We start from the raw sequence: 13,814 nt of genomic DNA on the forward strand, positions 1-13,814 counted from the left end.
ACCACAGAGTGTCAGCCACAGTGAAGGGTAATAGAAAAATCCCAGCCACACAGTGGGCCCCTTTACTGGTCCCTAACCTCCACAGAGCCTTGTAGAGGACTTAAAAAAGCCCCTGTGAGGAGCAGGTGAACCTTGTGGCTGTCCCAGGTGTAGAATGTAGCCAGACTTTCTTCACATACCTGAAGCTGCTAGCTTTTGTGCCATTTGTGGCCCAGAAGCAACTGGCCTATAAATGCAGAGCTCACTGAGATGTCCTAATTCCCTTCTATTCCATTGCCAGATCACAAGTGCTCCAGTTATCAGAAGCACCTAAGTTTTACGTTACATGGTAAATCATAGGTGGATAAGTAAGTTGGGGACAGTTTTAAAAATGCACTAGATAGCAGCAAAGAGGGGGAGGTAGTGTGGCTGTGACAACACTCAGACACAGTGATGAGTGAGAGACCAGACACTGACAGCCTCATCCTGTTTCTGTGACAACACACAGAGGCAGTAATGAGTGAGAGGCCAGACACTGATTCCCTCGTCCTGTTTGACTCCTCTGTGTAAGGTTCACAAGCAGGTGCACAAGTCTATAGAGATGGGGTTGGAGTGGTTCCCTGCCTTGAGAGAAGATGCTGACAGGGCAGGGGTATGAACAAGCTTCCGAAGGAACTGCAAACATACCTGGCGTTTCCTCCAGCACGAGCTCACCTGTTCCACTTTGTGTTCTCTCTCCTAGATTATTTGCTGTCTAATAACTATGTAAATTCGATCATTGTCCATAAATTCGACTTTTCCGACGAGGAGATCATGGCGTATTACATATCGTTCCTGAAAACACTTTCATTAAAGCTCAACAACCACACTGTCCATTTCTTTTACAATGAGGTGAGTGGCGACCACCAGGTGTGTGCTGTCAAGCTAGTCCAAGTGTGGAGGCCTTTGCTCTACAAAGCACTTCCCTAAGCACAGACTTTGGCATACTTAAATAAAATTTTTGTTTTTAAATATGTGGGGGGGGTGTGCACGCATGCACAGGGGCATGTGTGCAAGTGTGTACATGTGTGTTCTGGGTTTGTGGGGCCAAGCAAGGGCTGTAAAATTCCTACTTTGTCCCTCTCTGGTTTGTTCTTTGGATCCCTCCTGGACCAGGAGCTTGTTTGTATCTTGCATGCAGGCTAGCAGCCAGCAAGCCTTGGTGACCACCTGTCTCTGCTTGCCTCCCTGGTGGGGTCAGAGGCATGCCAGGCCATGCTGGGCTTGTTAGGTGAGTGCTGGGACTGGCACTCTGGTCCTCATGACTGGTTAGGAGGCGTTCTCAACCGCTGAACCCCACAAACTTTTTTCTTTTTTCTTCTTTTCCTTTTGATTTTTGAGACAGGGTTTTTCTGTGTAATCTCTGTTGTCTAGGCATTCACGCCGTAGACCAGGCTGGCCTCAAACTCACGGAGAACCACCTGCCCCTGCTCCCGAGTGCTGGGACTAAAGGTGTATAACTCCACACCTGGCACAAACTTTGTTCTTTAATTGAACAAATTTTCTTGCTATTTTAATGTAAACTTCAGCTTACTTGGCAGGGGGGAAGATATCCAGAGGTTACCTTGTTGGAAACAGCAGAAACTCCATTTAGGTACAGCTTTTCTGCTCCTTGCGGTGTGACAAGAGAACTTGTAGGCCTCTCTGAGCCCCTTCCTTTGAGAAACTAGGTGAAACTATATAACTGGCTCTGGGTTTCAGGGATTCACTAGATGAGATTCTATCTTCAGAGTTGTGTGACGTGATAAACCCGCACAGCTGTCCTTGAGGGGGTAGGTCCCTCACATTCCTGGGAGTATTAACAACTTACATAAATTAATTGCTTCTACTCTGATAGCGCCAAGGAGCTTGAGATTAAGGTCAGTTTAGCTCATGTGCTTAAAGTATAAATGTCAGCTGTGCTCTGCCTCACTGACATGCTGACTCACTGGAGGAAGGGCCCAAGGTTTTCCCGCTTCCTGCTCAGTAACTGCAACTGGCATCTGCTCAAAGCTTGGTTCCATGTGGCCGTGTGACTGCCGATGCTCCAGGCATCACTCAATCACATGCTGTTGTAAGAATTTCTGATACCATTTCCTTTCTGTATTCCTTTTGAGAGAACTTTCTCAGAAAAGTCCGGGAAGTCTCCCTCAGACTTCTCCCCATGTCTCACTGATTAGAGTTGCACCACGGTCTTCTCAGTGTGTCTGGACTCCAGGCTTGGCTTACTAGAGCTATTTTACTCAGTGCCCCAAGAAGCTGATGTTCTGGAGGCTGGAATGGGGCTGGAGGGTCTGCTTCACTGTCATGGTGGTTAGCCGAATCTGGCTGGGCGTGGGAGACCTCAGCTCCTTTTCAGGGGCCTCTTCCCAGGGCTGACCAGCATCCTTATAGCCAGTTTCCCTAGAGCGAGTCACCCTGCAGACCACCGTAAGCAGTGATGCTGTCCATGTCATTCACACTCACTCACACACACATGCACTGATGCTGTCCGTGCTCTATGTCACACACACTTACTTCTAGCATACTCATTGGTCACACAGGCATGATCTGCCTCTGTGGGCAGACCCAGCATGAGTGTGACACAGGTGGTGAACATGTTTGGGGACCGCCTTGGAAACTATATGTCATACAGCCAGCCTCATGTTCTTTGTGTGGCAGGTATCACCTGAGTGGTTGTCCCACATGCTCAAAGCCTGTTTTTGAAGTCAGACCACAATCCCAAACTTTCTGAGTTTGAGCAAAAACCATCCATCAACTCTTGTTGCTGTAGCAACAGTGAACCTTGATTTTCATGATTCATTAGTCTCTCAGAAGGAAATGCTAGCCAAGGGCCAAAAACATGAATGCACTTGAGAAAATAACATGATAGAATTCTGTCCCTGGTACATAGTAGGTGCTTGATAAACATGTCCAGGGAACAGCTTTCACCCAAAGGCTCTCCCATGTGGAAGAAAACCCAGACCAGAGTGAGGGCCAGAGTATTTTTTGCTCAGGTGCCTTCTGAGTCATAGTGTGAGGGCAGAAGTCATAGGTCTGGAAGAGCTGGACATTCCAGAAGCCTTGTGGGTTTTGTTTTTTTTTTTTTTGGTCTGTGTTTGTCTGAACCAGGTTAGTAGTTTCCACTTTTTAGATTCATACTTGATTGCCAGTCCTCAAAATGGAATTGCCCTTATAACTGCCCTGTTTTGAGTATCCTGCTCCATTCCAGGAAGGGCTGACCTAGAGGATCTCTACCATCCCCTCTCCTGAGCCACTCACAGACCAGGTCCCTGAAAGATAGAGAAACATTGGCCACGGGAGGGCAACAAAGTACTCCGCCAGGGCATTTTTGCTCTGTCCTCTCAGGTTAAGGCAGTGAGTCTTGTTCTGAACCATTTAATTGGTTCTCTTTGTCCCTCTTTTAACAGCAGGAGACTCCTAAGACCCTCTGCCTCCCTGATAATGCTACACTCTTAGTATTTCCAAATGGAGAGTGGTATAACAGCCAAGACATGCTGAACTTGGTCCAACTTGGTCTTTAATCAAGCAGGTTTGACATAAATAACTAGCAATGTATTCTCCATGCATTGTAGATGCCAAGGGCTAGGCTGAGCACTAGACCAGAAATGACCTCATTTCATCCTAGAGGCCAGAGAGTGTGTGCTAGTACCCCAGTTTTATAGGTGAAGAAATGGGACTCAGAAATACCTCGTCACACAGCTGAACATGTAGGCCAGGTCAGACATTCTGTGTACATTTTCTCTTTCCTGGCTTCCTCACCTCCCGTCATGGTGACATCTGGTTTGTTTTACTTTGGTTTTGTTCTGTTTTATCACAGTCTGACACATTTCAGAAAGGTTTGGGAGCAGGTCTATCTTGTGGATTTGTAACTTTTGGGACCATTTTCTGTTTTAGCACACCAATGACTTTGCCCTGTACACAGAAGCCATCAAGTTCTTCAATCATCCCGAAAGCATGGTTCGAATTGCCGTGAGAACCATCACCTTGAACGTCTACAAAGGTAAGTTTCCTCGTGCACTTGGGATTCAGGTGGTAAGCCAAGTGCTGGCTCCCAAGCTCACGAACACAGTTCCAAGTTACTGGAGACCTTGCCTAGAATGAGCCATGGCTGCTTGTCTGATAAAAACTTGCAGCATATCACTGTTCCTTGTGGAAATCTTTGCACTGTATGCTCTAGCATTGCTCCCTGGAGCTGCCCCATGTTAGTCTGTCCCAGGAAGTCTTTGAGGGGTTGGAGTTGCCATAGGCTAATTATATAAAACAAAACTGTCTTGAAAATTTTAGCTTTAAATTTTTGTGTTTTGGCTTATAAAATACACTGTTACAGTTATTTGTTTTCTAGTTTATCTTTAAATATGCATGAGAGCATTTCACATCACAAGCAGCAGGAGGCAGTATTGTATTCCCAGCCAGCCACCAAGGCCGGTGTTAACAGCTGTGTCCTTCCTTCCTCCTCTCAGATGTGTGTAATGCTCCATACTGTGTCAAGTAGAGAGGCTTTCCACAAGGCCTGCGGGTGCTGGCCTACAGGCTGCCTGCCTGCAAGGTTTTGGAGCTGGAATTGACCCTCTTAAGACAGTTCCTAAAGGCTGATTAATTTCCTTGTGGTAACCACAGAGAAGCTGGGCCTCTAGTTTCTTGGCCATTCAAGGGCTTTGACTTTCATGAGTCAGGGTATTACTTGAGATGTAATACCAGTTGAGGGCCAAGGTAGGTCACCTTAAATTTAATTTAAGAGCTTTTCTCAGAGCCTAATTTGGTCCAGCCAGAGATTGCAAAATGAGAGTCTATAGACACAAACCAACCCTCAGACACATTTTAGTTGGCTCAGATGGTCTTGGAAAAACATATATAGAACATCCAGGAATACCTTGTCTTTAAAAAGAAAGTGTGCATGTGTATTCACTTTAAAATTTAAAAATTTGGAGTTTTTACACTGCATTTCTGACTTGAAGATGTGCATTTGGGTATTCTGGGCCCACACTCCCATGGGAAATTAAGTGGTCCAAGGCTGAGAAGCAATTGTTGCTAGGGCTCCAACTCCCTAATTTGCTCTCCCAGCCTTCAGACTTGATTCGCTATGCAGCCATTGACCAGGCAGACTTCTGAGTTTGCAGCCTTGGCCATGCATAGTTGGTTCCACTGTCCTATGCTCTGTTTTCTCTTGCTCTCTTCTAACTGTGTCTTTTGGTTTAGATGCCTCCTGACTAGGCTCTGTCCTTCTGGGCCGCTGTCTCACCTTCCCAGTTCCTAACCCTGTTAACTGTTGTCTGTTTTTGCCTTTCCTCCAATGCCGATTCCTGTTCCTTATTCCAGTGTCATGTAAGTTATTAACCTCTGGTTTTCCTATTTCTGAGCTTGCCTTACAAGTAAATGCAGGAGAGTTGGTTTGAGAGTGCTGTGTTCTCAGTGTAGTCAGGCCTTGCCCTTGCTGATGTACAGCCTCTCCAGTGCGCTGAGTGTCCCTCCCTCAGTTATAACAGTAACAACTACGTGTGTCAGTTGAGAGAAGAGCACCAGCACGGCTTTGTGTGATAACTAAGATAAATATTTCCAAGTATTTTCAGGAAAGACAGAGTCTCAGATGGTAGCAAGGTTTTTCATGGTGGCTTTTGGTTTGTTTGGGTGTTTTGTTTTGTTTTGTTTTGTTTTGTTTTTAAACTGTCCTTGAATTATTTTGGTGGCTTACTGTTTCTTCTTTTGTGCATCCTCTTAGTGGATAACCAGGCCATGCTACACTACATCCGAGACAAAACTGCTGTCCCGTACTTCTCCAATTTGGTCTGGTTCATTGGGAGCCACGTGATCGAACTTGACAACTGTGTGCAGACAGATGAGGAGTAAGTAGTGTTCCAGCTGTCTCATTATAGAATAGGGTGCTAAGGATGTGTGTTTCCACCAAGCAAAAGTAGAGAGGAGAGTAGCACTTGTGTCTACGCCGATAGTCAGGACTCCAGGCTGCGGAAGGCTCTGTTCCCCTGTTTGGGATGGTGGGAAGTTGGAATTTTCCCATGTGCCTCCACATGGGCACTGGAGCAACACTGCCTCTAGCTGGGGCTGTGAGGCTGCTGATGAGAAAATGAGGGTGTGTGAATCACCAACATGTAGAGCTGAGCACATGGTTGACTTGCTAAAGCCCTTGCCTCACAAACCTAAAGACCTGAGTTCTATCCCTGGAAGCTACTTGGAAGTGCAGGGGCCAGGGACTGAAAAGGCAAGTCTCTGGAGCTTTTTAGCCAGCGAGTTTACTTGGTAAGTTCCAGACCAGTGAGATGCCCTGTCTTTCACAAAAGACAGCACACACAAGCACCACACACAAACATGTGCACATATACTGTACCCTCTTTCCACACAGAACACAAAATGACCAAAATGGGATCTGTCCATGCAGTGGAGTAGTACTTAGCCATGATGGGTCTGAAGAGCTGACACATGCTCTGATAAACCTCTAAAACATGGACTGAGTGAGGGAGCAGACACAAGCACCTCACAGCCCGAGATGTCACTGAAATGCCCAGAAGGAGCAAATCTAAAGACAGAGTAGATGAGAGGTCTCCTAGGGCTGGGATACAGGATGAGGGGATGTTTCTGGGAGCAGGGTCAGAAAGCTGCTGCTGTTGCTGAGTACAGGGCTTTTGACAGACAAGATTGAAAATGTTACAAAACAGATGGGCCTCATAGAGAGCACTTGCTGAGGCCTTAAGTTCAACTACTAGCACTCCAAGAACAAAAATGTAAGAAACCCACTACATTCTGTACATGAAATGAATGAGTTTTATTTATCAGTGAATCATACCTCAAGAAAGCCTTTAAAATATGATTTAAGATGGTGGTGGTGACCATGTCCTCAGAATGAGGACTTGAAGTTCCACAGAGGCTTTTCCTGTCTTGATGCTGTTGACCTTCTGAACTGGACACTTTGCTTTGCAGAATGTTGAGCAGCCTGCATGGCCTGCCTCTTGTATTTCCTGGCTAATAACACCTTTCAAGTCAGGACATCTGAAAAGCCTCTTGACATTACTTTACCGTCAACTGAGAACAAGGCTCCAAGGACAGGCTACTGGAGGGACCCAGAGGGAAGTCTCCTGGACAAGGAGAGCCAGGCAGCACTGGGAAAGAAATGAGGCTAGGGAAATGGTGTGGTTGGGCTGACTGGACCTTCTGGAAGACAAAAGCCATGTGGATCACAGCCTTCATAGAAGGAAGTGAACTCAATGTCTTCTGTGGGGCTCTGCAGTGACCAGTTATGATAGTGTCAACTAGTTACCCAGGAAATACTATGGGGCTGAGTTCTGTGGCGAGAGGAGTCCAATGAACAGCACCTACAAAGGCTCAGCTGCAGATTGGGAGCGGTGCAGGTTCCACAGAGGGTGGAGGGACTGTCTTCACAGAGGTTCAAAGATTAAGCCTTCTCTGCTGGGCCTGCTAGCTCAGGCCTGGCATCCCAGATCCTCAAGATGCGTCAGCAAGAAAATCAAAAGCCCAAGGCCTGTCTTGGCTCAGAGTGGGTTCCAGGCCAGCAGCCTGGGCAACTTAGTGAGGCTGTCTCAAAATAAAGTAAAAAGAAGGCGAGGGGAGGAGCTCTGCTGTAGAATATGTGCCAAAGCCACATGAGGCTCTAGGCTTAGTCCACAGTTTCATGCACACATTTTTAAATTCTGGATTGGGGTAGCTGGGTCGGATATGACAGATGCTGTTAAACTCACCAGAGCACTTTAGTAAAGTGAAGGAAACATTAAAAAGTGAGGTATATTAAAAACCTACTAAACTTATTTTTTATGGTTTCTTAAAGGAGTAGTATGTAACTGTGTGTGTGTGTGTGTGTGTGTGTGTGTGTGTGTGTGTGTTTTCTGGGTTTCTGGTAAGGTGGGATCATAGATTCTTATTATATTTGGGCTTTACAAAGCAGATTTCTGATCGGTATCTTGTAAAGGTGTGAAATAACTGCACTAAATTAGGGGAAAGCAAATCTGAACCTATTTCCTGCCTGATACATGTTACTTCTAGAAGGATCTTAAACACATTTAAGATTGTCTAGGGGGAGAGAGTAAAACATGAGAATCCAGCTGTCAGGTGGTAGGTCCCAAACGTGTCAGTAGTGGGTGTTTACTGGTGGTGGCCCCATTAGAACACTCTCTTTGCTCTGGCTTTTCCAAGTCTCATGCCTTCTGAAATGTCCATCTGTAACTGATCCTGATGCAGGTACAGTGCCCTGCTCCCAGCTGATAGCTCTTTGCCCACTTTCTGCTTTCGACTGCACCCTGCAAACAGGCAGCATGCTTGTTGCTTGCTGCATGGTCACAGATGCCTCCAGCAAGAGCTTGAGGGAGAGTGTGTCTTGGTTCTGTGTCCTGCCATGTGGTAGCCAGAGCTTTGGAGTAAGGCCTTCTTCGTGATTTCTTACCTCTGGAGTACTTGGCTTGCTGGGATTTCTGGCTCTGTTAGCACTGGTCATATGGGAGCTGAGGAATCTTACCATGTTGGCCAGTGACTAGACTACCATTGTGCAATGGCTTTCCACAAAGGCATCACTGTTTTTCTTTGCTTAGCTTACCCTGACTTGTTTGGAGTTGCAGTTGTAGTGTGCCTGGGCCAAGGCCATCAGGGGAAAAGAGCCCTGTCAGGGGCAGTGTGGATAATCAAGAGATTGCCTACACTAGCTTCCTTAGTGTAGATTATCTACACTATCTTACACTAGCTTGGAGACTAGAGTGAATGTGTCTCCACATGTGTCTTGTATTTATGTTGAAGGCTCCGAGCCCTGGTCTCTGGACTGAGAGGAACATTTCTCTTGCAGGCACCGGAATCGGGGGAAACTGAGTGACCTGGTAGCTGAGCACCTGGACCACCTGCACTATCTCAATGACATCCTGATCATTAACTGTGAGTTCCTCAATGATGTGCTCACCGACCACCTGCTCAACAGGCTTTTCCTGCCTCTCTACGTGTACTCCCTGGAGAACCCCGACAAGGTGAGTGCAGCTGGAGCACTGCCTGCCTTCTGAGTATGTCCTCTGCCTGTGTCTTCTGAAGGACAGTGCTGCCTTGGGCTGGAGCAGCCTCTGGGAGTGAGGGTGGGAGTAGCAAAGCCTTACCCCCAGGGAACGGCCTTTCAAAGCTCACTGGCCTTCTGTCCTTGATGAGAACATGACCAAGAAATGTAACATTCCTGGTGTCAGGGAAGCGTGGTACCCTAGAACTCAGCCTCTGTGCTCCTGTGCGCCCTTCTGTGGGTGTGCTGTCCCCATAGCTTTCTCTGGTGCTCACTTGAGTGAATTCTCAAAGAATTACCAGTCAGCATCAGATCTTTCTTTCTTTCTTTCTTTCTTTCTTTCTTTCTTTCTTTCTTTCTTTCTTTCTTTCTTTCTTTCTTTCTTTCTTTCTTTCTTTCTTTCTTTCTTTCTTTCTTTCTTTCTTTCTTTCTTTCTTTCTTTCTTTCTTTTTTTAATATTTACTTATTTATTTTATGTATGCGAGTACACTCTTGCTTTTTTCAGACACACCAGAAGAGGGCATCAGATCTTATTACAGATGGTTGTGAGCCACCATGTGGTTGCTGGGATTTGAACTCAGGACCTCTGGAAGAGCAGTCAGTACTCTTAACCACTGAGCCATCTCTCCAGCCCCCGCATCAGAACTTTCATCTGAAATGCATAGGAAGTGCTGGAGCATGCTCAGGGAAAGGTCTCCTGATTACATACAAGTTGTCAGCCTGAGTCCTCCATGGGTTAGGGGATAGTGACTTCCTGGGAGGCCATCTCATTTCAGGGAGTTCACCTAGTTGAGCAGGCTTGGGTTAGAACAGGCCATCTATATGAATAATCTGTTTCTAAGTAATACCATGAGTGGCTGGTTCTGGGGTCCCTAGGAGAAAAGCTGCTTCGGGAAGAGAGGCCTTAGTTGTCCCTTCAGAGTTAAGGTTAGAGGAAGACAGGGCAAGGGAACACAGATATATCCATCAGAAGCTGTCTCCCTGCAAGGCACCTCATTAGATGTGCCCCAAAGGCATGGTGTCTTTTTGGACCTGGATCATAGACATTCTTCCAACTAATAAGCAAATAGGGCAAAAGGAAGTCACAGCTCTGGCTCACACTGGAGCAGCACTGGAGAGCATCACTGAGACCTAGGATTGGAGTCATTTCTGCCTTTGTCCTTAGACAAGGCACAAAAACGCAGGGCCTAAAGGTCCCTCCCTCATAGGACCTTTACAACATGGGCCATTGTGAAGCTGAGAACAAGCCACAGTTTGTTTTGTGTTTTTGTTTTGTTTTGTTTTTGAGGTCAGAGGGCCCCAAGTCCTACCTTCCCCATGTAATGAAGGCCTGTCCTCTGGGACCCTCGGTGCCCAGCTAGGGAACGAGCATTGCTGTAACCTTGGAAGTAAGCACATTCATTGGCTCAGCTGCCAAGACAGGACTGTGGTGCAGGGTTCTTAGGGGAAGGCTGGTCTCAGAGCAGGCTTTTGACTAGCCCAGTGGGGAAGGGGATGCACTTCTTGTCTGAACTGAGGACTTGTGGTCTGTGTTCTGTTTGCCTTTTGTAACCAGAGCCACCTCTGTTTCCTCTGTCCTTCACTAGGGAGGAGAACGGCCAAAAATCAGCCTGCCTGTGTCCCTCTATCTTCTCTCCCAGGTATGTTTGTTCTGCATCCCATATCTCCTACACAAATGTGGTCCTGTACTATATGTCCAGATGCTTATATAGTTCTGTGGCCCCCGTCTTGAAATAAAGTCCAACACAAGGGAAACTGCTGCTTTCCATACACCAGTAGAGTTTAGCCTCTTGGGAGAGGATGGAGACTAAAGGGCAGTGAGGCCTGGTCCGGGCTGTTGATTTCTAGGTGACACTTCCCAGCAGCTGGCTCATGCTCATACTCTCTCCATCCCTGGAGATGTGGGGTTGTGTGGCCTTTGCTCACGATGCGTAGAAATGAGAGAAATGTGCTCCAAGTGCTGGGTGACTGCACACTCAGAGCTGTGATCTAGCACACAGCCTTGCCATGGCTATATGCAGAGGGGCTGTGGTGGTCCTGGTACCAGACCACCTTCTAAGGGATATTAGAGCAGCCACAGCCTGAGATTAGAATCTTAAGCCAGTTAGTTGCCTGTCTCCCTCCTTAAACAACTGTTTCCTCCTTCACATCTTGTAACTATGTAATATTTATAAGAATGGGAAAAACTCCATGGTGACCAAGTTACATAACTTAGAAATATTTAGAAATATTTTTATTACTAGCAGTCCAGATTCGTGGGCCACTTCACCCAGCTGTCAAATAGCTGGATGATTGCTTGGAGCTCCGTTTCCATGGCTTCCGTGGTAGCAGGGTTGATTTCCATGCCTTCCATGGTAGCAGGGTTGATTTCCTTTTAGTGAGGTTCCCTTCTACTTGGATCCCCTGCTGTTTCAAGACTGGGGTGATGACTGGCTCCTGCTGGCCTGAGAAGAGGTTCAGTTACCATCTTCCCACAGTGGGGAGGTTGATTAGATCCAGACATAGCCTGACCACTTCTTGCATCCTGGAGCCTCATTCTAGACACTCTGTTTGCTCAGAACTCTGTCTGAGGCCTGCTCTTTCTCAGGCCCCTCTGCTACCTCAGTACAGGACAGCTTTTCCTGGCAGTCCTTTGTGCCCATTTCAAACTTGTTACAAACCTACTAGCATTGCCTGCTAGGAATTCTGGCAGTCTGGCAGGACCCAAACAGGTCAGGAAAGCTACAAGTCCAACCGAGAAACTCTTTGTCATGACCCCGTCAACTGTTGGAGCATCACTCGGGTGGGTTTTCCTGAGGAGCGTGGTCTCTGGAGGAGGACGCGTGGCTCAGGCACCTCATTTCTTCAGTATGTCTCAGACCACATAACTTTAATTCATTGTTCCATAGTTTCATAGCCCTTAAAAAGAGCTCTTCTATTTTAAACAAAACAAAATGCAAAATGTCTCAGCATGTAAAAGTCTTGAGGACAAGTCTAATGAACCAAGTTCAATACCTAGAACCTACATGGTAGAAGGTAAGAGCCTCCTGCCTGTGTCTGTTCTCTGATGTCCACATGCTTACAGTGGTACTCACATGCCCACATACATGCACATAGAATTAAATAAATAAGTGTAGAGCAAAATTTAAGTTAAAAATCTTGAGCCCTAGCTAGGTGTAGTGCTCCTGTCTTTAGTTCCAGTACTCATGAGGCAGGTGCAGGCAAGAATTTATGGTCAGCCTGGTCTACATAGTGAGTTCCAGCCCAGTTAGGACTACAGCCTTTTGTGCCCATTACAAACTTGCTACAAACCCACCAGCATTGCAGTATGGGGAGGGGGGGCTTGAGGCCGTCCTCCGGCACACTGTCACTTAGTTTAATTATAGTGTAGCCTGATGTGTGAAAACTTAAAGTCTAGTTTAAATGCCGTGCCCTTAAAGTATCTACATCCCTATAAAGTTGGCGCATGCTTACAAATACCTTCAGCATAGCTACCATGGAAACTCACATCAGTGTGGCAGGTGATGGCATCCCCTAAAAGTAAGCTGCCTTTCTTCTCAAGAACATGGTGCAGATGGCCTGGCATAGGCACACTTCTGTATCTCTCCAGTAGAGATCCCACCCACCGTGCTCCCGGCTTAGAACCAAGAAAATGAGCACTGCATGCAGTCACCTACAAGGTGTTTACCTGCAGGGATCCATCTATTTGCAGAGATTGTCCACAGGCAAGGGTTAGTACACAAGCAGAGATTGATTTACAGGTAAATATCTGTGTACAGAGATCTATCCACAGTCAGGAGTCCAACCATAGGCAGTGATCTATCTGCTCATAGGCAGTAATCTGTCCATGGACAAGGGTCAGTCCATAGGTAGAAATCTGTCTGCTAGGATTTGTATACTTGCCTGGGATCCAGGTATATGATGGATATACCACAGATTGTACTATGTCTGTTGACATCCGTTGCCTTTACATTTTTAAAATTTATTATTAATATGTGTGTTCATGAAGTAGGAGTCAGTACATGTAGAGATCAGAGGACAATTTTTAAACATACTAGTGGTGTGGACAGGCCAGTTAACACCCTGATTCCTAAAGCCACTCTTCTGAACATGAGGCAGGAAGGTGAGTGACAACCAGGGCTTTCTGCTCTACATCCCAGACTGACTGGACCTACCTCTGACTCTGGTGGTTTCCACCTGCAACACTGCTGTGACCCCAGTATGGTAAAACTCATAGCAGGGTTTGGGACAATTTCAGTGTTGGAATCTCAGCATGACTGCCCCTTCCCCAGACCTTGATGGTCTTATTTATGATGGAACCTGGCATGCCATGGGAAGGAGCATGCTGGCTGGGCTGTCCTTTCCCACCGTGTTCCACTTGAGCAGTGATGATCTGGATGCGTTCCCAAGGAAGTACAGCTAGCCAAACAGGCAGCAGGGTGGAGAAGAACCCCTCCAGAGCTGAGGGCAGCTTTCTCCTTAATGGGGTGGGATGTGGGTTTGGGGAGGAAGAGACCGGAGGACTGAGCTCCTCAACGCGCATCTCATTTCCCCCTTTCACCAGGTCTTCCTCATTATACATCACGCCCCGCTGGTGAACTCTCTGGCTGAAGTCATTCTGAATGGCGATTTATCTGAGACATACACAAAGCCTGCACAGGATGTTCCCAGAAGTTCTGTAAGTCACTCAAGGACTGTCTACATTTTGATAAGGAGCAGTATTTGCTTTGCAAATTCATATTTCTCTGAAGTAAGAAAAAGAAAACAAACAAAAAACACTACAACATTTTTATTATACATTAGTGAGGATGTATAAGGTGGTCTGGGATACAGGGAGCCTAGG

The 13,814-nt window shown here is 46.6% G+C and overlaps 1 protein-coding gene across 5 annotated transcripts in view; it reads left to right on the top strand.

Moving 5' to 3' along the window:
- Clec16a (C-type lectin domain containing 16A) overlaps positions 1 to 13,814 on the top strand; it is a 192,380-nt gene that overhangs the window by 18,036 nt on the left and 160,530 nt on the right. For 3 of the 5 annotated variants that reach the window (XM_029544291.1, XM_029544290.1, XM_021209466.2), the window contains exons 4-10: positions 722 to 870; positions 3,895 to 4,000; positions 5,317 to 5,322; positions 5,717 to 5,840; positions 8,798 to 8,972; positions 10,579 to 10,632; positions 13,536 to 13,649. In XM_029544291.1, coding sequence (XP_029400151.1) covers positions 722 to 870; positions 3,895 to 4,000; positions 5,317 to 5,322; positions 5,717 to 5,840; positions 8,798 to 8,972; positions 10,579 to 10,632; positions 13,536 to 13,649 — 728 coding nt within the window. The remainder of the gene's footprint in view (positions 1 to 721; positions 871 to 3,894; positions 4,001 to 5,316; positions 5,323 to 5,716; positions 5,841 to 8,797; positions 8,973 to 10,578; positions 10,633 to 13,535; positions 13,650 to 13,814) is intronic. The other 2 variants (XM_021209467.2, XM_021209468.2) reach the window with 1 other exon arrangement.

Source organism: Mus pahari, chromosome 12 (genome assembly GCF_900095145.1).
Source record: "Mus pahari chromosome 12, PAHARI_EIJ_v1.1, whole genome shotgun sequence".
Lineage (NCBI taxonomy): Eukaryota > Metazoa > Chordata > Mammalia > Rodentia > Muridae > Mus > Mus pahari.